The sequence below is a fragment of the Lemur catta genome, chromosome 1, assembly GCF_020740605.2.
Source record: "Lemur catta isolate mLemCat1 chromosome 1, mLemCat1.pri, whole genome shotgun sequence".
Lineage (NCBI taxonomy): Eukaryota > Metazoa > Chordata > Mammalia > Primates > Lemuridae > Lemur > Lemur catta.
This window is the reverse complement of record NC_059128.1, coordinates 1,957,538-1,979,708: the sequence shown is the minus strand read 5'-3', so window position 1 is coordinate 1,979,708 and position 22,171 is coordinate 1,957,538. Positions and strand designations below refer to the sequence as shown.

The window sequence follows — 22,171 nt, the reverse complement described above, 5'->3', positions numbered from 1 at the left end:
TAGTTCGAACTAGGGTCCAAGCCCCGAGCACCAACGCAGTGGTCTCTTTCTATGGGCAGGGACCCCGCGCAGCGGGAGTACAGGTCTTTTATGTTTTCTTTTTTTTTTTTTTTTTTTTTAGCTCTTTATCGCAACCAAGCGTTAGGCAAGCCATCCTTGTATACAAAAGCGGACTTTGGCTATTAGCTATTAGCTATAAATTAAGCAAGCAGGCCTTGTATACAAAAGCGGACTTTGGCTATTAGCTATAAATTAAGCAAGCAGGCCTTGTATACAAAAGCGGACTTTGGCTATTAGCTATAAATTAAGCAAGCAGGCCTTGTATACAAAAGCGGACTTTGGCTATTAGCTATAAATTAAGCAAGCCATCGCAGAATTAACTAAAATGTTGTTTCAGTCCTGTTCTACATTTTCCCCCCTTTTCTTTGTTTATACGAGCACTCCTGCTCGTATTTGGTTTATGGGCCTCTTATGTCTTTCATTTCTAAGCTCTGGTACTGCTGTCGCAAAACCATTAATTGTACAGTGTTAACCCGTTCTTTTACAAAGGCAACCAGCCTATTTAGGATATATGGCCCGAGAGTGAGAATGAGCAGGATTACAATTAGGGGTCCTAGTATAGTGGAAAGCAAAGTAGTTAGCCAAGGGGAGCTATTGAACCATGACTCAAACCATCCTTCTCTTTGTTCGCGCTCACGCTTTCGCTTTGCTAGTCCCTCTCTGACTTTAGCCATAGTATCTCTAACTACTCCAGTGTGGTCAGCGTAAAAGCAGCACTCTTCTCCAAGGGCCGCACATAGCCCTCCTTGTTGGAGGAATACAAGGTCCAGTCCCCTCCGGTTTTGCAGCACCACCTCAGACAGTGAGCTTAGGGACTTTTCTAAAAGGGAGATGGATTTTTCAATTCTGGTTATGTCTTCATCTACGGCAGCCCTTAGATGGTCAAATCCTCTATGTTGCATGGCTAAGGCTGAGATGCCTGTCCCTGCTCCTATTACACCCAGGCCAAAAAGGGTAGCCACGGTTATTGCTGTAAGGGGCTCTCTCCTTTTTCTAGCTAACCTGGCTCTGCCTGTGCCCTTTGTCCATGCATCGTATACTATATCTTCTTGATGGTAAATAACCTTAGGGAATACTAACACCTGGACACAGAATTCCTTAGACTCATTAAACACAGACAGGCTAAGACATGGAGTCAGGCCTACTTCAGAACAGAGCCACCACCCATTGAGTGCTGGAACGATCCATTTTGTCTTTACAGTCCGGTTTACCAAAGGGTGGATTTTGGCACAGAACTGTGTATGAGTGGGGGTTACCTTTCCTATACAGATTCCACTCTTGGCAACTACCTGAAGTGTTAGCCCGGGGCCCTTGTGGTCCCATATGCAAGATCCAGGGGCTTCTTCCTCTGAGTAGTTGAAGGGAGCAGTTAATCCAACTGCTTCATAGAAAGGGGGTCTAATATCATAGCATAACCAGCAAGCTGCCGTAGCATTGGGGTCGGAGCGATTTAAAGCCCCATATGCCGCGATCAGCATTTTCCATAAAGGGTCTTGTGGCTCTTGCACTTTCCATAGAAGGTTCTTTGCTACCGGAGCCTGTGTTCTGGGGGCCACCTGAGTTGCCTCTGAAGGTATAAGTGGGGTGCTGGTGGGTTTCTGGGTTGTCGGGCACTGGGTATACTGTTTTTCTGTCAGCACCCTATTGGGCCCTACAGCGCCTTGGATGGGAGAGACCCGCAGCTTAATTTGTATTACAGTGCCTCGCCCCCCTTTGCTGTGATCATAGAGGGTGAATCCCCAATATAATCCCGTGACCCACCGTCTGTCCTTCTTTCCTTCCTCCGTAAACCTCACACGTACTAAGTTACAGTCAGAGGCATACCTGGTTCGTGAGCACGGCCGGACAAAAGACATTTCGATGAGAAGAGATTGGACCTGCCATTTCCACTCTCCATCATTGGTGGTCACACATCTCCAGGATGCACAGTAGAGGGACTCAATTCCCCCGCATGTGCGTCTCATTTCCCCTGTTCTAAATCCTGGACATACAAAAAACCCATTCCTACTTAACTCTATCCGGGCCTGGCGTCGAGTAAATTCGCCATCTTGGCGCCACACCATCCCCACCCCCGCGGTTCCTCCTATCCACCTGTTGTGCTTTGCAGGGTTATAGTCCACATCAATGCCCGGTAATTGTTCTAAGTTGAAATATAGGTCCGGCCACCAAGTGTTTAGTGGGGTCGTCCCTGAAGTCCTATTATAAACTTCATGGGTTTCCAAGTTAGTGATTTCCCAGGTGAGGTTATAAGGCACGTGGGGATTTGGATCAGTCACTAGCGTTCCCACAAGAGTCACAATTATAACAGTCACCACAAGCATCTTTGTTCCAGGCACTTCTATCACTGGGCCACACGAGTCAGTCTGGTCTTCAGGGGATTCTTTGGATCTGCTGAGGCCCTCCACTGATCTTGCTGCTGCTCCTGTTCACCCTTGCTGGCAGGTCTCACGTGAGAGTGGTGTATCCAGGTTGCCACACCATCAACCTTTAGGGCAGTGGGGGTGACAAGAATAATCTGAAAAGGTCCCTTCCACCTGGGCTCTAGGGTTTTGTTATTATGCCTTTTCACCCATATCCAGTCTCCCGGCTGGTAAAGGTGCCCAGTATCCTCTCTCTTCCCCTCTTGGGTTGTCTGGTAAAAAGCTCGGAGTGCAGGCCAAATCTGGCCCTGGACTCGCTGTAGAGCCTGTACAGCCTGTAGCACCTCTTTTGGGGCTTCAGGCGCAGCCCCAAAAGTTATTTTTGGCACTACTGGTGGAGGAGCACCATACACAATCTCAAAGGGGGTTAGGCCTAAATGATAGGGGGTGTTCCGCGCTCGGAACAGGGCGAAGGGAAGGAGGGTCACCCAGTCTCCGCCAGTCTCTAGGACCAATTTAGTCAAAGTCTCCTTCAGGGTTCTGTTCATTCTTTCTACCTGCCCTGAGCTCTGGGGATTATATGCACAATGTAATTTCCAATCTGTCCCCAGTGCCCGGGCTAGTCCCTGACTAACTTGACTTGTGAAGGCTGGTCCATTGTCAGACCCTATGCTCTCTGGCAGCCCATACCTGGGAACTATTTCTTCTAATATTTTCTTTGCCACTATTAAAGCAGTTTCTCCTTTAGTAGGAAAGGCTTCTACCCACCCTGAGAAGGTATCTACCATGACCAGTAAGTATTTGTACCCATATTTCCCTGGTCTTACCTCTGTAAAATCTATTTCCCAAAACAACCCAGGTTGCCTCCCCCGTTCCCTGGTACCTGTATGGGTCCCTCTGACCTTCCCCGGCTGCATAACCTGGCAGACACGGCAGTTTTTGACAATGTCCTCTGCCGTCTTCTCTTGTGATTTGAATCTGAGTCCTGCCGTGGCCAGCAGCTGTAACATCTTCTTTTTGCCAAGATGCGTTGTCTGGTGCAAGTGCCCTAGCAGGTGATTCCCTAAGGCCTCAGGGACTATCAGGCGACGTTCTCCGTCTTGGAACCAGCCGTCCTTGTTCGGCGTCGCCTGCAGCTTTTCTGTGGCCCACCTTATGTCCGTGCTGGAATAGTCCGGTTGGGGGGGCATCTTTCCCATCCCAGGGGGCGGCAAGCTTAGATGCAGAACATCGGTTAGTACCGGCCCTTCCGCAGCCCTTTTTGCCTCAATGTCCGCGGCCCGGTTGCCCCTGGCCTCAAGGGAGTCCCCCCTCTGGTGCCCCGGGGTATGGACTACAGCCACTGCCTTGGGTAGCAGGATGGCTTCCAGTAATTGGAGTATTTCCGATTTGTGCTTAATTTCCTTGCCTTCAGCTGTAATGAAGCCCCTTTCCCTATAGAGGGCTCCGTGTATATGTACTGTCCCGAAGGCATAGCGGCTGTCAGTATACACCGTCAGCCTCTTCCCCTGGGCCCGACGAAGGGCTTCTGTCAATGCAACCAGTTCGGCCTTCTGGGCCGAGGTCCCCTGTGGAAGGCGTGTGGCCCAGATAAGCCTGCCTTGCTCATCTACTATGGCCGCCCCTGCATACCTGTGTCCGTCCTGGACGAAGCTGCTCCCATCCGTGAACCAGATCAGGTCGCTGCTTGCGAGGGGGCGGTCTCGCAGATCACTCCGGGCCATCTGGGTCTCAGCCAGGATCTCAAGGCAGCTGTGTTCAGGCATTGTTGGCACCGGATCTGGCAGAAGCGTGGCTGGGTTCAGGATGGCAGGAGTCCGGAATCCGATGCGAGGGGCGTCTAACAGAAGCCCCTGGTAGTGAGTCAGCCTCGCGTTTGTGATCCATCGTCCCGGCGGCTGCTTCAAGATCCCCTCTATGGCGTGAGGGGTGGTGATGTGCAGACGCTGGCCCAGGGTGAGCTTGTCGGCATCTTTGACCAGCAAAGCAGTAGCTGCAATGATTCGCAGGCACGCAGGCCACCCTGCTGCCACCGGGTCTAGCTTTTTGGACAGGTACGCTACTGGCCGTTTCCAAGGTCCTAATGTCTGTGTAAGCACTCCCTTGGCTATTCCCTTTCTCTCATCTATAAACAGGTGGAACTCCTTTGTGAGGTCAGGGAGCGCCAAGGCCGGGGCCTCTAACATAGCTTTTTTTAGGGCCCGGAAGGCATCTTCCATTTGCATAGTCCATTCCCATTTCTGGCCCACTTTACAGCCTTCATATAAGGGCCGAGCTTTTTCTGCAAAACCTGGGATCCAGAGACGGCAGTACCCTACTGACCCCAGGAATTCTCGCACTTCTTGACATGAAGTTGGGGTGGGAATCCCTAACACAGTCTGTTTCATTGCCTCAGTCAGCCATCGCTGACCTCCTTTTATTTTATATCCTAGATAAGTGACTTCTTCTTTGCAGATCTGGGCCTTTTTAGCACTGGCCCGATATCCCCGTTCACTTAGCACCCTAAGCAGGTCCTTAGTGCCTTTCAAGCAGGTCTGTGGGGTTGGGGCAGCTAGTAGCAGATCATCTACATACTGCAGCAAAGTCACTTTTGGGTGGTTGGCACGGTATTCACCCAAATCATCATGAAGGGCCTCATTGAACAAGGTGGGTGAGTTCTTAAACCCTTGAGGCAGCCTTGTCCAGGTCAGTTGCCCCTGAATTCCCCTTTCCTCATCTTGCCATTCAAAGGCAAATATTTCCTGGCTGCGCGGGGCTACTGCCAAACTGAAGAAAGCATCCTTTAAATCCAGGACAGTGTACCAGGTTTGTGTCGGGGGAAGGGTGCTTAGCAGGGTATAAGGGTTGGGAACCGTAGGGTGGATGTCTAGGACCCGCGCGTTGACCTCCCTGAGGTCCTGCACAGGCCGATAATCTTTCCCACCCAGTTTCCTCACTGGCAACAACGGAGTGTTCCAAGCTGACTGGCACTTTCGGAGGATTCCAGCATCTAGAAGCCTTCGAATGTGGGGCATTATGCCCATCTTGGCCTCCTGGGGCATAGGATATTGCCTGACCCGGGCTGGTTCAGCTCCTGGTTTCAGTTCAATATAGAGAGGCGGCCGATGCTTTGCCCATCCTGCTCCCCCTGTCTCAGCCCAGGCTTCAGGAAACTCATGAAGCCAGTAGCTCATTTCCCCTTCCTGATTGACCTTCATGGGCTGATACAGTCGGTACTCGTCTGCCTGAGCCAAGGTCAAGATTTGAGTAACCCGGGGGCTACTGATAAGATTGCCTTTATTATCAGTTATTATTATTCCTTCTTCTTCAAAGTAGATACGGGCCTTTAATTTTGTGAGTATGTCCCTTCCTAATAATGGGGTGGGGCATTCTGGAATGACCATAAAAGCATGACTCACTTGCCCCGAGCTCAAATCTAACTTTCGTTGAGTGGTCCATTGGTAGGGCTTAATTCCAGTCGCCCCCTGTACCCAGCTAGTCTTATTGGATAGTTTTCCAGTAGTTTTGGTAATCACCGAGTATTCTGCCCCTGTGTCCACCAGGAAGCTAACTGGGTTCCCCTCCACTTGCAAAGTTACCCTGGGCTCGGGGAGGGGCACCGAACCCCGTCTTCCCTATTCACTATCTTCTCCTTGCCCTGCTAGTAAGACTCTCTTAGGCGATGCTCTGCTCCCTGGGCCCCCTTTTTTCTTGGGACATTCTCTAGCCCAATGTCCATGCTCCTTGCAGTGGGCGCACTGATCCTTGCCTATTCTTTCCCTCCAGGGTCGTTCTTTGCCATCTGCCCCTGACTGTCCCCTTCCCATGGCTGCAAGTAGGATCTTAGCCATCTCCTTATTTGCCTTACGTGCCTCACCAGCCTGGAACTTCCTATCTTCCTGTCTCATTCTTTCTAACTTTTCTTCTGGCGTCTCCCTATAGTTATAGACTTTTTCCGCCACTTCCAGCAGGTCTTTCAAAGTTTTCTCACTCAGCCTTTCTATTTTTTGCACTTTACGCCTAATGTCCGGGGCTGCCTGGTTAACAAAAGCCATCATTACTGCCGCCTTGCTCTCTTCTGCAGTGGGATCTATGGGAGTGTACTGTCTGAAAGCCTCCATAATCCTTTCTAGATAAGCCGCTGGACTCTCCTCGGGCCCCTGCCGAACATCCCCTACCTTAGCCAAATTGGTCGGCTTCCGTGCCGCCGCCCGGAGACCGGCCATCAGAGTCTGGCGGTAGACCCGGAGACGCTCCCTACCTTCAGCCTCATTGTAGTCCCAGGGCGGCCGTTCAAGGGGAAAGGTCTGGTCGATGACCCGAGGGTTGACAGTGGGCCTGCCGTCCTCTCCAGGAACTAACTTTCGAGCCTCCCCCTGGATTCGCTCCCTCTCCTCCGTGGTAAAGAGAACCTTAAGTAACTGTTGGCAGTCGTCCCATGTGGGCTGATGAGTGAAAAGGACAGAATCTAAAAGGTTAATTAGATCTCTCGGATTATCAGAGAAATTTGCATTTTGAGATTTCCAATTATAAAGATCACTGGTGGAGAAGGGCCAGTACTGATGCGCCTGCTCCCCATCCACTCCTGGGGGTCCCACGGCCCTCAAGGGAAGCGCCCTCACTGGTTCAAGATCTGGAGTTTGTCCAGTCCGTTGTCTAGTGCCGTACGCCGGCCCCCCCCGTCGGAGGCCCCGTCTTCCCCTGGGCCGCAGGAGCCGCAGGAGCCGCCTGGGCCCCCTGGGCCACCCTGGGATCATAAGGTGGGGGTGTATGCCACTCTAGGTCTATTAAATCTGGATATAGATTAGAGTCTGGCAGCACAGGTGACCCTGTGGGCTGAGGATCCTGCACCCCACTCTTCTTTATCTCTTTGGTAACCAGGGCTTGTGTCCTCTTCCTTGATGCTGGCAGGAGGGCCCTTAGCCAAGGTGGCGGATCCTGGACCAAGTCTTGCCAGACTATAATATAGGGGGCTTGGTCCAGATGACCGTGATGACCAAAGACTATCCCTTTTATTTTTTCAATAAGCTCAGCATCAAATGTTCCTTCCTGTGGCCATCCTACCCCGAAGGCTGGCCACTCTGCCTCACACAAAGTGATAAATTTATTTTTCTTTATATCCAAGGAAAGACTGTGTGCCCTTTCCTTAACATTTTTGAAATGATCAATGAGGATAGACAGAGGCGTTGTCTGAGTCTGACCCATGCTCACAAGGGTATCAGGGGAGGGAGTTCTTTCAGGTGTCCGCCTGGCTGCGTCCCTCGCGGGAACTTAGGCGCGTCTTGGCTAAGGTGTACCCGTATAAAGCCCGGGCCCGGTCACTCCTTTTTAGGGGAGTGAATCACCGTTATGCCGTACGACGTCGCCACAGAAACGCAGGTTAGGACCCACTCAGATTCCGTAGCCGTAGCCGTGGAACCTCATACAGTCACACTTCATTCACTCAGTCAGACAGACAGACTTTACCTCTTAGAAGGGAGGGTCGATCCGGAGCCACGCTAGGACTCCCACTACAACCCAGTAGAAGAATGTAAATGCACACTTCTGTGGAGTACTCCAAGACTGGGGTGTTACAGTGTATAGACCGACACCAAACACCAGGGCTAGTGAACAGAGGAGGAAGAGCTGCACCCAGAACACTGCACCTTCCAAGACCAGGCGCGTCATAGAAGCGAAAAACACAGACGAGACGACAAAGTAACGACAACGGGGGAACAAACAAAGACAGAATGACAAACAGCGGCCCCGGACTTATCCCCGCTCGGGGGTGCCTCCCGCAACACACAACTTAGCCGGCTACCGTTTGGATTCCTCGTCAAACGGATCCACCTGGTTTCGCCTTTCTAAACACCGTTTCCATCAAGTGGCCCCGGACTTATCTCCCCTCTCAGGAGTGCCTCCCACTGACTGCCGAGTGGCCCCGGACTTATCTCCCCTCTCGGGAGTGCCTCCCACTGACTGCCGAGTGGCCCCGGACTTATCTCCCCTCTCGGGAGTGCCTCCCACTGACTGGAAACCAAAAAAAAAGCAAAACCAACCGTGGGGGTGACGGACGTCTCCTGTCACTCCCGACCAGCGACCCACCAGCGCGTCCGCCTAAGTCTTCTGCCGGTCTCTTTCCAGGGCCCAATCACCTACACCGTACGGATTTCAAGAGTTCCAACTCCTCCTCGGATCCGGATTCTGTTCCGGGGGATTTGGGATCCCGGACGAGCCCCCAAAATGTTAGAGCCAGATTCCCTCGGCCCCGGGAACAGAATGACAGAGTCACTGAGGCTGTAAAAGGCAAAGGAGTTTATTGACTAGTTCGAACTAGGGTCCAAGCCCCGAGCACCAACGCAGTGGTCTCTTTCTATGGGCAGGGACCCCGCGCAGCGGGAGTACAGGTCTTTTATGTTTTCTTTTTTTTTTTTTTTTTTTTTAGCTCTTTATCGCAACCAAGCGTTAGGCAAGCCATCCTTGTATACAAAAGCGGACTTTGGCTATTAGCTATTAGCTATAAATTAAGCAAGCAGGCCTTGTATACAAAAGCGGACTTTGGCTATTAGCTATAAATTAAGCAAGCAGGCCTTGTATACAAAAGCGGACTTTGGCTATTAGCTATAAATTAAGCAAGCAGGCCTTGTATACAAAAGCGGACTTTGGCTATTAGCTATAAATTAAGCAAGCCATCGCAGAATTAACTAAAATGTTGTTTCAGTCCTGTTCTACACTAACACAGCCACTCCAGCTCTCTTTAGTTACCGTTTGCATGGCATCTTTTCCTTTTCTTTTACTTACAACCTATTTGCAGTTTTGAATTTTTTCAAGTATTTTTTTCTGCCCTATGGCTGCTCTCCTCTCCTTTTGGAAAACACTACTTTACACATATGTCAGTATGCATACGTTGCACATGTATTAGTGTGCATAGACCACACACGTGCATGTATTACACACGTTAGTGCACTAACATTAAATGTGTTAATAATGCATGTTGTCCCACTAGTCTCTGAGGCTCTGGTCATTTTTCAGTCTTTTTCCTCTTTTTTCTTCAGATCAGTTAATTTCTACTGATCTGTCTGTAAGTTTGCTGGTTCTTCATTATGTGATCTCAGACTCCTGCAGATGCTGATCCGCTGCAGGAAATTTTCCATGTCAGTTACTGTACTTTTCAACTCTAGAATTTCTATCTGGTTCTTTTGTATAGTTTTTAATTTTCATTGAGATTCTCTTTGAGTGATTATGATCACGTTTTCCCTTAATTCTCCGAACATCCTTACAGCGGCTGCAGTGAGATCTGTGTGTGCTGACCCCACGTGGGCCTGCTCGGTCGCTTCTGTCGGCTGCCGCTTTCTTCCTGAGTGTGGGCCACACGTTCCCGTGTCTTTGCATGTCTCCTAACAGTTTTTGTTGAAAATGAGCCTTTGCTTTTTGTTGTTAGTTTTGTTTAACTTTAGAAACTTGTCTAGACTTAATCTGTAAGTCTGCCCCCCACCCATTTGTGAGGTCACTGATCCTGGGTTCTGTTTTGGTTTTATTCTCATTTTTATTTTTTAGCCTAGCTTGTGTCTGCAGTGCTTAGCGCTCAGTCAGTGCTAACCAGGAGTTGTGCTTAAAAACCTAAGCCCATAAGGCGTCTGCCCTCACCAGTGATCTGTGGGCTGGGGGTGCATTTAAAGTTCAGGCACTTTTCACTCTTCCCTGGCTTGTATTTTCCCAGGGCTTCAGGTCTTTCTCGTGCGTGTGTGCGCCCTCCTAGTTGGTGGCCAGGGACATGTGGAGAGCCCACTGGCTATGTGTGGCATTCTTTGTTTCTAAGAGCTCCCTCTTCAGTGTTGGGACAGTTTGTTGGTAGGCTGCTGGCCCCAGGTGGCCTCGTGACCTAGGGCTGGCCGGGCCATGGGCTTTCTCCATTCACTTCCTGCAGTTGCTGTTTTTACTGACATGCTGGAGGCGTGAGGCTGTTTCACCCTCTGCTCCAATCAAAGTAAGCTCCTCTGGCAGCGAAGGCGCTGGTTTTCAAGGCGAGCCTGGCCCTGGCAGCATGATGGCACCAGATTGAGCTGGCAGGTGCTGGGTGCGTGGGAGCAGCTCTGGGCGAGGACTCCGCAGGCTCCACTGTTCCCACCTGGGGTTTGGCAGTTTTTCTTGAATGAATGCTTCTCAGCTTGTTGTTTGCGTTTGGTTAATTTCCAGAGCCTTCAAATGGTTTTTTTTTTTTTTTTTTTTTTTTTTTACAATTTTGTCTTGTTTTATAGTTTTTTGGGAGGGAGGCTTTGCAGAGCTCTTTACTTCTCATGGCTAGAATTCCCTATCTCTTTACTGTTTAAGTTGTCGATATTTCCAACTTGTCGTGGCTGCTTAAGAGTGAGGATGTGAAGTGTCCTGTTACATTTCATAGAACTTGACTCAGTGACGCAGTGACTGGTCATGGAGCAACCTCGACTGGTTGCTAAGGGAACAGAGGGCAGGCTTGGCCTTACCTGCTGCGTTCCCTTGCTTTCTGTGTTTGAATGTGCAATAGATTAAAATTATTTTCTGATGATAACTATGTAAGTTTTGACCTTTTAAAAATTTATCATAGTTCTAATTCTGAGAGAAATATATAAGGTTTAAATATTTTTTTAAAAACTCACAGCAGTGTTTTCAATTACTAATGTATAATTAAGATAACTTAATTTTTTTTAAAAATTTTAGTTTGTTCTGTCAGTTGAAACCAAGAGAGAAGGTTGTTCCTAAGTGGCACGAAAAGCCCTACGAGTGGAATCAGGTGAGCGGGAAGCAGGCTGCCCTGGGAACAGCCGGCCAGGCGGGTGAGGGCACGGGCCCTGGGTGGGCTGAGGGCGGGACAGCAGAGACAGGAGTAAGGTGGGTGGTTCTGGTGGTGAACAGCGGATGCCACAGAGCAGAGGGGCTGTTTCTGGGCATTATCTTCTATTTAATGCCTTGGCAGAAGTCAGAAACCAGGCTGATTGCCCTGTGAGTTGGCAGAAAATGGGTAGGAGTGTCTGCATTGGTCCCTTGAGCTTGTAGGGGTCTGTGTGAAACACTCTTTGGCCATTCCTGTCACGTGGCTGGCTTATCCGCTTTTAGGTGGCATTGCTTGTTGTCTTGGTCTGCTCAGGCTGCTGGAACAAAGTGCCACAGTGGGGAAGTGGGTGGCTTATGAACACGGACTTCGGTCTCTCACAGTTCTGGAAGCTGCAAGGCCTGGAGCAGGGTGCCAGCGTGGTTGGTTTTGGTGAGGGCTTGCAAACGGCCACCTTCTCTGCGTCCTCACGTGGCACAGGGAGAGCCCCAGCTCTCTGGTGTCTGTTCTTGCAGAGGCACTAATCCCATCCCACTCTTGGGACCTCATCCACCCCTAACCGCCTCCCAAGGCCCCCCCACCTCCAAATGCCATCACGTGGGGGGTTAGGGGCTCACCATAGGGACTTGCCAGGACGCAGTTGTGAAACAGGGCGGGGCCATGTTAGGCTCCTTGACATTTCTTGTCTGTAAGGCTCTGAAAATTGAATAAAATGTGACTTCAGGAAAAGGAAGTCGGGGAGGAATTCGAAGCTTTAATTCTAGCCAGGCACGTCTTTACAAGCAATCCTGCTGGGGCAGTAGTCCCTGTCACTCTGGCAATTTAAGCGAGATTGTGCTTCTGGATATTGTTTGTCCTCCCTGCGCCTAAAGGCCTCCTCCACTGCGAGTGGAGTGGCATTCCCCCGTGCCGTCCACTGGGTTCCCTTTGTGGCGCCCTCAGGGCTGGTCCACTGGATCCAGCTCCATTGTGTGCACAGAGGGAGGTGGCACCAGGCACAGCGACGATTGAATCCGTCAGGGGCCTTTGAAGTTGCCATAGTAGCAGGACTTAGTTTGAAAGCAGAATTTCACTTCCAGGTTGGTATATTTTAGAAACTTACATGTTTTAACTATAATGATGTTCCTGTTCACATTTATATATGGAATATATGGGAGTTTCTTAGGAGAGGTTGCTATATTATTAAACATGAATTTAAAAGTACATAGTATAAAATGTGAGACTAGGGAAGTGTTCTGTAAATATTTTTGGAAAACTTGAAGTACTTTCTGCTATCTTTTATCTGTGTGTGTTTGTGTGTGATGTTATTTAATGTCTAGAAAAGCCCTGTCGTAGATCCTCATTGGACCCTCTCTCTGCCCGATTAGGTTGACCCAAAGCTGGTCATGGAGCAGGCTGACCGGGAGAGCAGCAGAGGGAAGAACAACTTCCTGTACCAGCTTCACAAGCTGATCGTGCTCAGCGCCTGAACGTGCCGGCAGGCGAGTCCCAGTCCGTCCTGAAGGCAGCGCGAGGGGCGGACTGAAGGCTGCGTCTGCAGACTGACTTTGTCTGCGTCTGAACACGGATGCTGCGGCCCAGGTCTTCTCCATCCCAGTTCCTGTTTTCTTTGGGTGGTCGTCGGAGAGTGGTGTGTCTTTTCAGGTGGGAAGGATCGGGAATTCTAGTCTGTTCTAGAAACAGAAAATCACTGTATTAAATATTTTGGGAAAAATTTTTCTGACAGGAGACTTTATTTGGAAAAAGAGCCGCATTTTGCTTAAATTTGTTAAGGTAAATATAAGCAGCTAATCCTACATGTAAGTTTGCAGAATGTCCTTGTGTATTCTATTCTGTTACAGAGATTTAAACCCAGAGTATGGGAAAAACCAGACTTCCAGTTTACCACGAGGGAAAACTGTGGTTTTCTTAAAACCATGTGGTGTTTTCTGATTTTCTTTTTTCCATGAGGGAAAATATCTAATTTTGGTAAAACTTCAGTTTTGTATATTTAAGATTTTTAGTGAGGTTGCAATTCTTGGTCCATGTTTTGGAAATCAGAGAGATTACCTGGCAGTAGTATATCTGTGTTAAAACAATAAAAGCATTAAACAAAGCTGCTGTTTCTGACGGTTTTTAATCAGAGGAGATTAAAATGTATTTTGTTCCAGAAATATCTGAATTTATAAAACTGATAACAAGGATATAGACCTCTTCTAAAAAGTCACATCTTATATCAGTAAGGGTTGGTCTGGAAACAGAGCCCTTGTAAATACAGCAGTGGAAGAGTCAGTACATGACTGAGCCCATGCACCAATGAGCAGTATAGGATTTGGCGCGTGACTGAGCCCGTGCACCAATGAGCAGTGGAGGATTTGGCATGTGACTGAGCCCGTGCACCAATGAGCAGTGGAGGATTTGGCACGTGACTGAGCCCGTGTACCAATGAGCAGTGGAAGATTCAGCACATGACTGAGCCCGTGCACCAATGAGCAGTGGAAGATTCAGTGCGTGACTGAGCCTGTGCACCAGTGAGCAGTGGAGGATTCAGCACATGACTGAGCCCGTGCACCAATGTGAGTGGGTGAGTCGAAGGATCAGAGAGGTGCTGGGCTGAAGCCGGCTTGTCCCAGGAGGACAATTCGAAAAGTGTGGGAAAATACGAGAAGCACATGCATTTGGGTATCAAAGTGGGACCACAAACAGGAGCTTGTGTAGAGGTCTCAGACACCATCCCATACCGGGGAGCATCTGCAAAACTGAGGGCCCAGCCCTGGGCCGGGCAGCTGTGCTGGGGCTCAGGGGCAGCTGGGTGCCAAGAGGGAAGAGAGCTGAGGCAGCTGCAGTGGACAGGCAGCACCCGCCTGTCACTGTGTCACTGTCCTCAGAGTCACAGCCCTTAAACCAGTGATAGATCCCCTCTTCCCACTGCCACCACCCATCTTTTTACTGTCTCCATAGTTTTGCCTTTTCCAGAATGACATACATTGAGAATTATACAGTATGAACCTTTTCAGACTGGCTGCTTTCACTTAGCAATATGTATTTATGGTTCCTCTGTGCCTTTTCAAGGCTTGATAACTCATTTTTATGGCCAAATAATATTCCATTGTATGGATGTACCATAACTCATTTTCCATTCACCTATTGAGGGACATCTTGGCTACTTCCAGTTTTTGGCAATTTGAGTAAATCTACTGTAAACATTTGTATGCAAGTTTTTGTGTGGATATGAGTTTTCAGCTCATTTGGGCAAATACCAGGGGATGTGATCGCTACATCATTTGGTAAGAGTACGTGTAGCTCTTCCAAAGTGGCCGTACCATTGTGCATTCCTGCCAGCCGCGCATTGGAGTTCCCATGGCTCTGCGTCCTCATCAGCATTCGGTGCGGTCGGCAGTGTGGATGTTTGCTGTTCTGATACATGTGCAGTGGAATTCCAGTGTTTTAGTTCACACTGCCCTGATGACATACGGTGTGGAGCGTCTTTCCCGTGATTATTTGCCATCTGTATGTTCTCTTTAGTGAGGTGTCTGTTCAGATCTTTCCCCCTTTTTAATTAGGTGGTTATTATTGAATTTTAAGAGGTTTTTGTATATTTTGGATGTCTTTTATCAGATAGGTGTTTTGCAAATATTTTCCCCCAGTATGTGGCTTACTGACAGGGAACTGGTGGGAAAAATACATATTGCTGGTAAATGTATGAAGTGTTTTAGCAGCTTTTGGAAGTCAGTGTGGCAGCAGCTGTGAAAACCGAAAGCAGACTTGCCCTCGACTCAGATGTGTGAGGACCCCGTGCAGTGCGGCCGGCCGAATGCTGGGAAGGTGACTGCCTCTCGGAAGGGCACGTCCAAGCCCATTACAGCGTCCACGTCAAGCAATACTGTGCAGCCACTCGGACAAGGAGTTGAGAGTTGCAGCTGTTAACCTGAAGAGATTTCTACGGGATACCAGGAGAAAAGAAAGATGCAGATGTGTGCGTTATACCCTGCGAAAAAGTCAGTAACCAGAAACCCACGTGTGTGTCTGTACGAGCTTGTGCTTGTGCATGTCTGCCTAGGATTGAGAGCGCAGAGCAGCCTGTGGAGGATGTCACAGACAGTGACCTCCGTCATCCGACGGGCGATGGTCGGACTGAGTGGCAGTGAGGGTGGGGTGAGAGTGGGAGCCGGGTAAGCGGGGAGAGAGGTGCTCCCAGTGCCGCACACGTCTGACCACACTGACCTGTCATACGAACTGGAATTCCTGAGTCGTTACCTGTGGCAGAACTGATCCTGCATTTCTTCCTCTCTTCTTTAGTAACAGAGTCTGGTTTTATTGAGAAGGCAGCAGTGTGCCTAGCTAAGAGATTACATGTCCCTCGGTCTCTTGCAGCTAGATTTGGCCATGTGACCAGCTCTGCTCCATGGGAGGAAAGTAGGAAGTTGTTAAATAAAGCTTCTGGGAAAGCTGCCTAAAAGAGAGACAGGCAGGTGGTATGAGCCCTTTTGTTTATTTAGATTTTTTTCCTGCTTCCTTCCTGGAATGCAGACCTGATGGCTGGAGCTTCAGCAGCCAGCTTCAACCTTGAGAGGACCTTGAGAATGGAAGCCACCCACAAATGAAGGCAGAGTCTGGGTTCCTGTCAACTATGGAGCCACGCCACCAGGCCTGGACTGCCAACCTGCAGGCTGCTTTTATGTGAGAGAGAAATTAACTTTGTAAAGCCTCTGTTAGGCTTGGCCTGTGTTGCAAGCAGCCAAACATAGTTCCTGTTTGATACAATATATACTAACAACAACAAAAAAAACAAAAAAAAAAACCCAAGAAATTAAAAGAATACATATTCAGTCAACACAGTGCCAAGCTGCAGAGGAGTATTAAAAGTCAAAGTTAGAGACCAAAGCGGATAGATATATCTTAGATGATGCTCGGTTGTAGACATTTGCTTCCAGGCTATTTATTAGACTTGCCGAAATTCAAAGTAACTCTGACCCAAACCTGCTCACCACTCTGAAGTCACCAGGCTGACTTACTTTTAGAAGTATAGACAATATCTAAATCATCAGAATTCAAGCAAGCAATCCTTCGTTAAGCATTTTGTCTCTGCACTGTAGAGTAGCCACCCTGAGGAATGCAAAGCTGTGTGTGGCTCAGCCCCTCCCAGCAGGTTAATACAAAAGCCAGAGCCCGCAGCAGGGACAACGATGGTGCCCGCAGCAAGTACACGGCGCAGCTGCTAGGCATTTTTGATGAGTCCCTGGATTCACTCCGTACTCGAATAGTTACCTTAGTGCATTAGCTTGAAAAGGCTTTTTTAAAACAAAAGATGCCATTATAACCTCAGAGAATGACATTCACGTGTCACTTGATGGGGCTACATTCTGAGAAATGTGTCAGGTGATTTCATCTTTGCATGAACACCACAGAGTTTGCTTAAACCTGGATGGGGTAGCCGGCGACACACCTGCATGGCACGTTACTGTGCCGCTGTCGGCAACGGGAACGCGGCCGTAAGTGTTTGTGCATCTGAATGTAGAACAGGCACAGTAAAAATGTGGTATGATAATTGTGTGGAAGCGCCTTGTATGTGTGGTCTGTCATTGACGGACGTGTTAAATGGCACATGACTGTAGAATAATGTTGACATCCCACAGGCAAAAACTTCATGGGAATCTTTAAATTAGCCTGTGCCTTTGAAGACCTGTGTTTAGAAAGTGGCATATCATCTCTTAACATTTTCTACTGAAATCGTGTTCCACGACGGGTGCGGGTCTCAGTAAACCGAGACCAGGGACCAGCGTTTCCCTCGCACGGCGGGAGCTGTCAGTGGGGGAGGACGGCGCTGCCACCTAGCGTGTCTCTCCAGAACTGCAGGCTCTGCCTCTGCAGCTGTCGGTCTTTGCAGGCAAAACGCGAAGCTTGTCTAATACTGGCTTGCGGACCGTTAATAGTGAATACCTCAGAATTGGGGAAAAACCAACAACTGGAAACATTTATGGGAAGTGATGGCAAGTTACAAAAGCAGAACTTCTTCCAGCTTCACGGAGTATGTTTGTAGAGAATTTGAAGAGCTGTTAGAGTTATGTTGTTTGTTTAGTATTGGTTGTTTAGGCTTATTGTGACATAACGTTTGATTTGGGAGGATGTAAAACTAAAAGGTACCACCAGGATAAGAGTGAGAACTTCAGCATTGATGGTCTTCCTGTGTTCCCTCCTTTTCCATGCAGTTGTCAATCAGGAGTTCTTTTCTCCCCTTTGAAATCGGGGCATAACTTGCAGGCAAGTGTGCGGATCTGCAGCAATGCAGCGATGTCGAGGCGTTCAGACACCCAGGCGGCTATTGGGGAAACAGAACATTTCTAGCAGCCCGGAAAGTTCTCCCGTACACACAACCACACTTCTGATTGCTTTCATCATAGGCTAGTTTTGGTGGTTGTAGAAGTTCATGTAAATGGAGCCCTGTAGTGTATACGCTCTCGTGTCAGGCTGCTTTGGCTCAACATGATGTTTTTGAGGTTGTGTTGTTAGAGCAGCACAAAATGGAATAAAACGCTGTAAGTCAATAATTCGTTGTCCATTATGTAAATACACCACTTCCTCTCCTACTGATGAGTATTTGGATTCTTTTCACTTTTTACCTATTATGAATAAAATGTCTATGAACAAGTCTTTGTAGATACATGTTTTCACTTTTCTTGGGTAAATACCTGGGAGTTGTAGGATTTCTGGGTCATAGAGCAGGTGGTGGTTTGACTTTGTAAGAAACTACCGAATTCTCCAACGTGGTTGTAAAACTTACACCCTGTGCTAGTTGGAGCTCAGCTCCAAGCCACCCTCCTTCCCTGTCTGTCATCGTATTGAAGCGGGTCCCCGTAAACCTTCTTTCCCAGCTGGTGCGGCGTTAGCCTTGCCATAGAGGGCGCGGAGGGACCCTGCGGGTGGAAGGGGCTTCTCGTCCTGGGCCTGGCGCTTTCCTTCCTCCAGCAGGCGTCTTTCCCGCTGGGCCGCAGCCAGCGGTTTCCTGCCCGCCAGGCCCAGCCTTCACACCTCAGGCCATGCGGTGGCCGCTGCCACCCTTCCAGAGAGCTCCGAGTCACCCCGGGGTGCTGGAGGGGCTCTTCCAAGTTTGCTGCTCCTGTGGGTGTGGTCTTCAGTCCTGGGGTGGTGGCCGCCCACATCGTCTCTCCCTATGTTCTTTAGAATTCTTTTTACCCTTCTTAGCAGTTAATCCCCTTTTACTATCCATAGTTAATTCTTTATACTAAAGTTTCTTCCTTTGTGAACTGTCTGTCCAAGTCTTGTCCCCCACCTTTTTTCTGTATTTTTATTGAGCTGGAGGAGTTCCTTATTCAGAAGGCAAATCCTTCGACAGATACATGTTCTGCGAACATTGTCTCCTAGTCTCTCCTTGCCTATTCACTTTTTTTAAATTGTAGTGAGAAATGCAACATGAAACTTGCCGTCTCCACTACTTGTGAGCGCACAGCTGAGTAGCGTTACGTATGTTCACACTGTTGTGAAAGAGACTTCTGGAACTCTTTCATCTGGCAAGTGTGACGCTATATACCCCTTACACAACTTCTCATTCCCCCTCTCAGCCCTGGAAACCCCCTTCCGCTTTCTGTCTGGGTCTGTTCTGCGTTGCTGCGACAGAGTCGCTGAGGCCGGGTGATTTACGAAGAACACACTTATTTCTCACTGTTTGGGGGCTGGGAAGTCCCAGACCGAGCCACCGGCGTCTGGTGTCTGGCGAGGGGCTGGCTGGTGTGGCACCACACTGAAGACCTCCCTGTCCGCACTGAGTGCTTTGGTGGCCGCTGAAATGCCGCGGCCGGCACCCTCGGAAATGATGGATGCTTTCCTCCAGCTCCTGGGGCTGCTGGGAGACGGCCCTCAGCTGTCAGCGCTCTTTGGGGGTTTTTCCTGCAGAAGCAACACTGTCCTTACCTTACCCCCAGATCACGCGTTCCCCCAGGGGGAGCTCGTGTCCAACGACGGACCCCACATCCGTGCGTGGAGCCGGGTCTTGTGCTGTCAGAGTGCCCTGAGGTTCTGGGAGGGCAGGCTCAGGCTGAGTTCCGTGCACGGGGTGCCTGGAAGAAAGGGCCCAGGCCCGGCCTCGGGGCCACTGCTGCCTCCCTCCCGGGGGGCTGTTGAGTCCCGGGTCCGAAAGAGCAGCTCCCTTGCAGTTTCCCAGCATCTGCGCTCACCAGAGACCTGTGCGGTCTCAGGCAGGAGAGAGTGGCCGCACCTCGCAGGTGCCTGGGATGGCAGCGCCGGGAGGGTGGGGTGGGGCGACCCGTCATGCATTCGCACCGCCCTGGGTGGCCTGACCTACTGAAGAGGCCCCCAGCTCTACTCAGTGCCCTGCCCAGGCCCCAGACCCTCTTCCCCTACCTGAAATGTCTTAGGCCACCTCTCCCCGTGTCCCCACGCACCTCCGCTCCCCCCCAGCCCACGGGGCCAGCCACCGTCAGCCCCTGCCTCACACGCTGCCAGCACCCCAGGAGCCCAGCTTGCTGCTCACCTGCTGTGGGAGCCCCTCTGTGCCTCAGTCCCCCACCTGCCAAGTGGCAGTGTCGCCATCTACCTCAGTGTGGCTTCAAGGATGCCGAGAGTCCGTATCTGTCAGGTGCGTGGAGCAGCGTGGCCCGCAGTGGGCACCGTGAGGGTTTGGGGGCCGGTGGCCTGGCCCTGCCGTCTGCATGCCTCCTGAGCCCCCACTCGTCTGTGGGAGGCCCCCAGCCTTGAGGCAGAAGTAACCACTTGGGGACAAAGGCCACCCCAATGAGTGGCTTGAGGACAGTCACTGGGTGTGGGCGTGCTCCTGCGGCCCCTGTGCCTGCCGGGGGAGGGCGGCCACACGGGGCCAGCGGGGCCTTTCCCCAGCACACGGGGCGGTGAGCGGGCGACTGTCAGCAACACCTCGTTTACAGAAGCAGGCGGCAGACTCGGCCGTGGGTTTGCTGGCCTGGTCTGGAGCAGTGGGTCCCCGCCCGCGCTTGCATCGGCGTCTCCTGCAGGGTATCAGCGTGGACGCCTGGGCCCCGCCGCCGAGTCTCCGAGTGGGAGGCCTGAGGTTTCGCGTTTTCCACAAGGTGCAGGTGCTGTCGCCATGCCCGGGCTGCCGGGACCGCTTGCACGGAGGTGCGGACAGCGTGGGCCGGGGAGCAGGGGGGACGGCCACGGTGGTGGGGCCCGGCGGGGCCAGCAGGCGGGCGGGCGGCAGACGGGGCCGCAGGGACGCCCCCCACCGTGACCCTCCCCACAGCCCCGCGGCGAGGCCTTGGTCTGGGGTAGGGCCCACAGTGCATTTTCTAAATGCTCTGGGAGGGTCTCGCGTGAGCCCCCTGCTCCGCCTGGAAGCAGCGGCCCTGGCCGGGCGCAGCGGGAAGTGAGAGCATGGGGCGGGGGGGGGGTGAGGAGGTTCCTTGGGGCCCCAGAAAACGACATTCTCTGAACAATCTGAAGAATAAAACAGATGATGGCAGGGCCGCCGGCTGCTCCCCACACACCCTGGTCTCGGGTCTGGGCGACGTCAGGAGTCCTGCCCGGTGGAGGAGGAGCCAGGGGTCCCGGAACAGCTCCCTGCCCCGGGGGGCTGACACCTGCACCCTCGGAACCCCCTGCCTGTGGGGAGAAGTGAATTCTCTGACAGCAGGGGCACGTCCCACAGTGCCCTCCAGTGGGACTTTGTCCCCTCTGCTGCAGCGACCTGGGGTCAGGTCACCGACACTCCCGTCTCGCTCAAGCTCAGTCACCTGTGGGCATGCCCAGGCACTTCCTGCCTCCTCTCCTCCCTCCCTGGCCTCTGAGCCAGGATGTGGGGCTCAGGCCAGGGCCATGTCTCTGTTTACACTCCTAGGTGACCTCACTGTTCCCATGACTTTAAACGTCACCCCCATGCTAACTCCAGAACACACAGCTGTGGTCTCCTCTGGGTGTCCCAGGTGCCACCTCACACACGACGTATCCAACACAGGTTGTGCACCTCCCGCACCCCAAAGCCGCTTCCCACAAGTCTTCGCGACTCAGTGACCACACCCCTGTCCAGCACGCTGCTCCGGCCAGAGGCTTAGGAGAGTCACCCCGACCCTTCCCTTTGCTCGTACCCCAGGCTCAACACGTGTTCCCAAAATGCCCACCTCCCACCCCTCGTCGGCCACCCCTGCCCCCGGCCCCACCCCCACAGCGGCCTGCTGTGACCTCCTCGTCCCACTCCCATGCCTGTCTCTCCTTGGAGCCAGAGGCTGTGACAACCCAGCCCCGCCCCTCTGGGGGGTCACTGAATCCAAAGTCCTCACCAGCCCCCCCAGGCCCTTAGCCAGCATCCCCCCCCTCCAGTGCTCTCACCCCACTGATGTCCTGTGCCCTGTGTGGACGCGGCGTGCCCGCTTACGCCCTGGGCACCTGCCCGGCTCTGCCTGGACACCAGCCCTTCAGAGACCTGCCCTGGCAACCCCGGTGGAGACAGCACCATCTCTCGCTGTGTGTCATGGCTTGTCCCCCCACCCTTAGAAGGTAAACCCAGGAGGACAGGGGCTGAATCCCCAGCGCCTGGAGAAGTACCTGGCCCAGAGCAGACACTTACACACACCTGGCACAAATGCAGGGCACAGGGTGGACGTAGGTGGAGTCGAGCAAAAACGCAGAGCAGAACAGCTGAGCCATCTAAAGACTGGCTGGTGTCTTAGACAAAGCTGTCAGGTCGACTGGTCCTTGCATAGTTTTGACAGCAGAGACTTGATGTGGCTCACACACCTGGGAGCAAAGCTACTCCAGGTAGGACGATCACCATGAAAGCCTGCCCTGGCCCCAAACACGGTTGCCCAGGATTTATGGTGGCCAGTGGTGGCTCTCATGGGGACGCCAGATGAGTGTGTGTTAAGGAGCCTCTTTAGCCCACAGTGGGGACCCCGGCAGGTGTTAGGCTGGAAGGAGACGTCCCAGGACAGGCACACGTGTGAATCGGGAGTGTTGAAGGTGCAGTGCGGGCAAAGGTGGGTTTTGATACTGTGTGCTG

The 22,171-nt window shown here is 51.4% G+C and overlaps 1 protein-coding gene across 1 annotated transcript in view; it reads left to right on the top strand.

Moving 5' to 3' along the window:
- The window catches only part of TDRD9 (tudor domain containing 9), a 119,517-nt gene extending 106,252 nt beyond the window's left edge, over nt 1-13,265 (top strand). The window contains exons 35-36 of the mRNA XM_045559748.1: nt 11,076-11,148; nt 12,555-13,265. Coding sequence (XP_045415704.1) covers nt 11,076-11,148; nt 12,555-12,656 — 175 coding nt within the window. The 3' untranslated portion in view covers nt 12,657-13,265. The remainder of the gene's footprint in view (nt 1-11,075; nt 11,149-12,554) is intronic.
- Nucleotides 13,266-22,171: the final 8,906 nt, after the last annotated feature.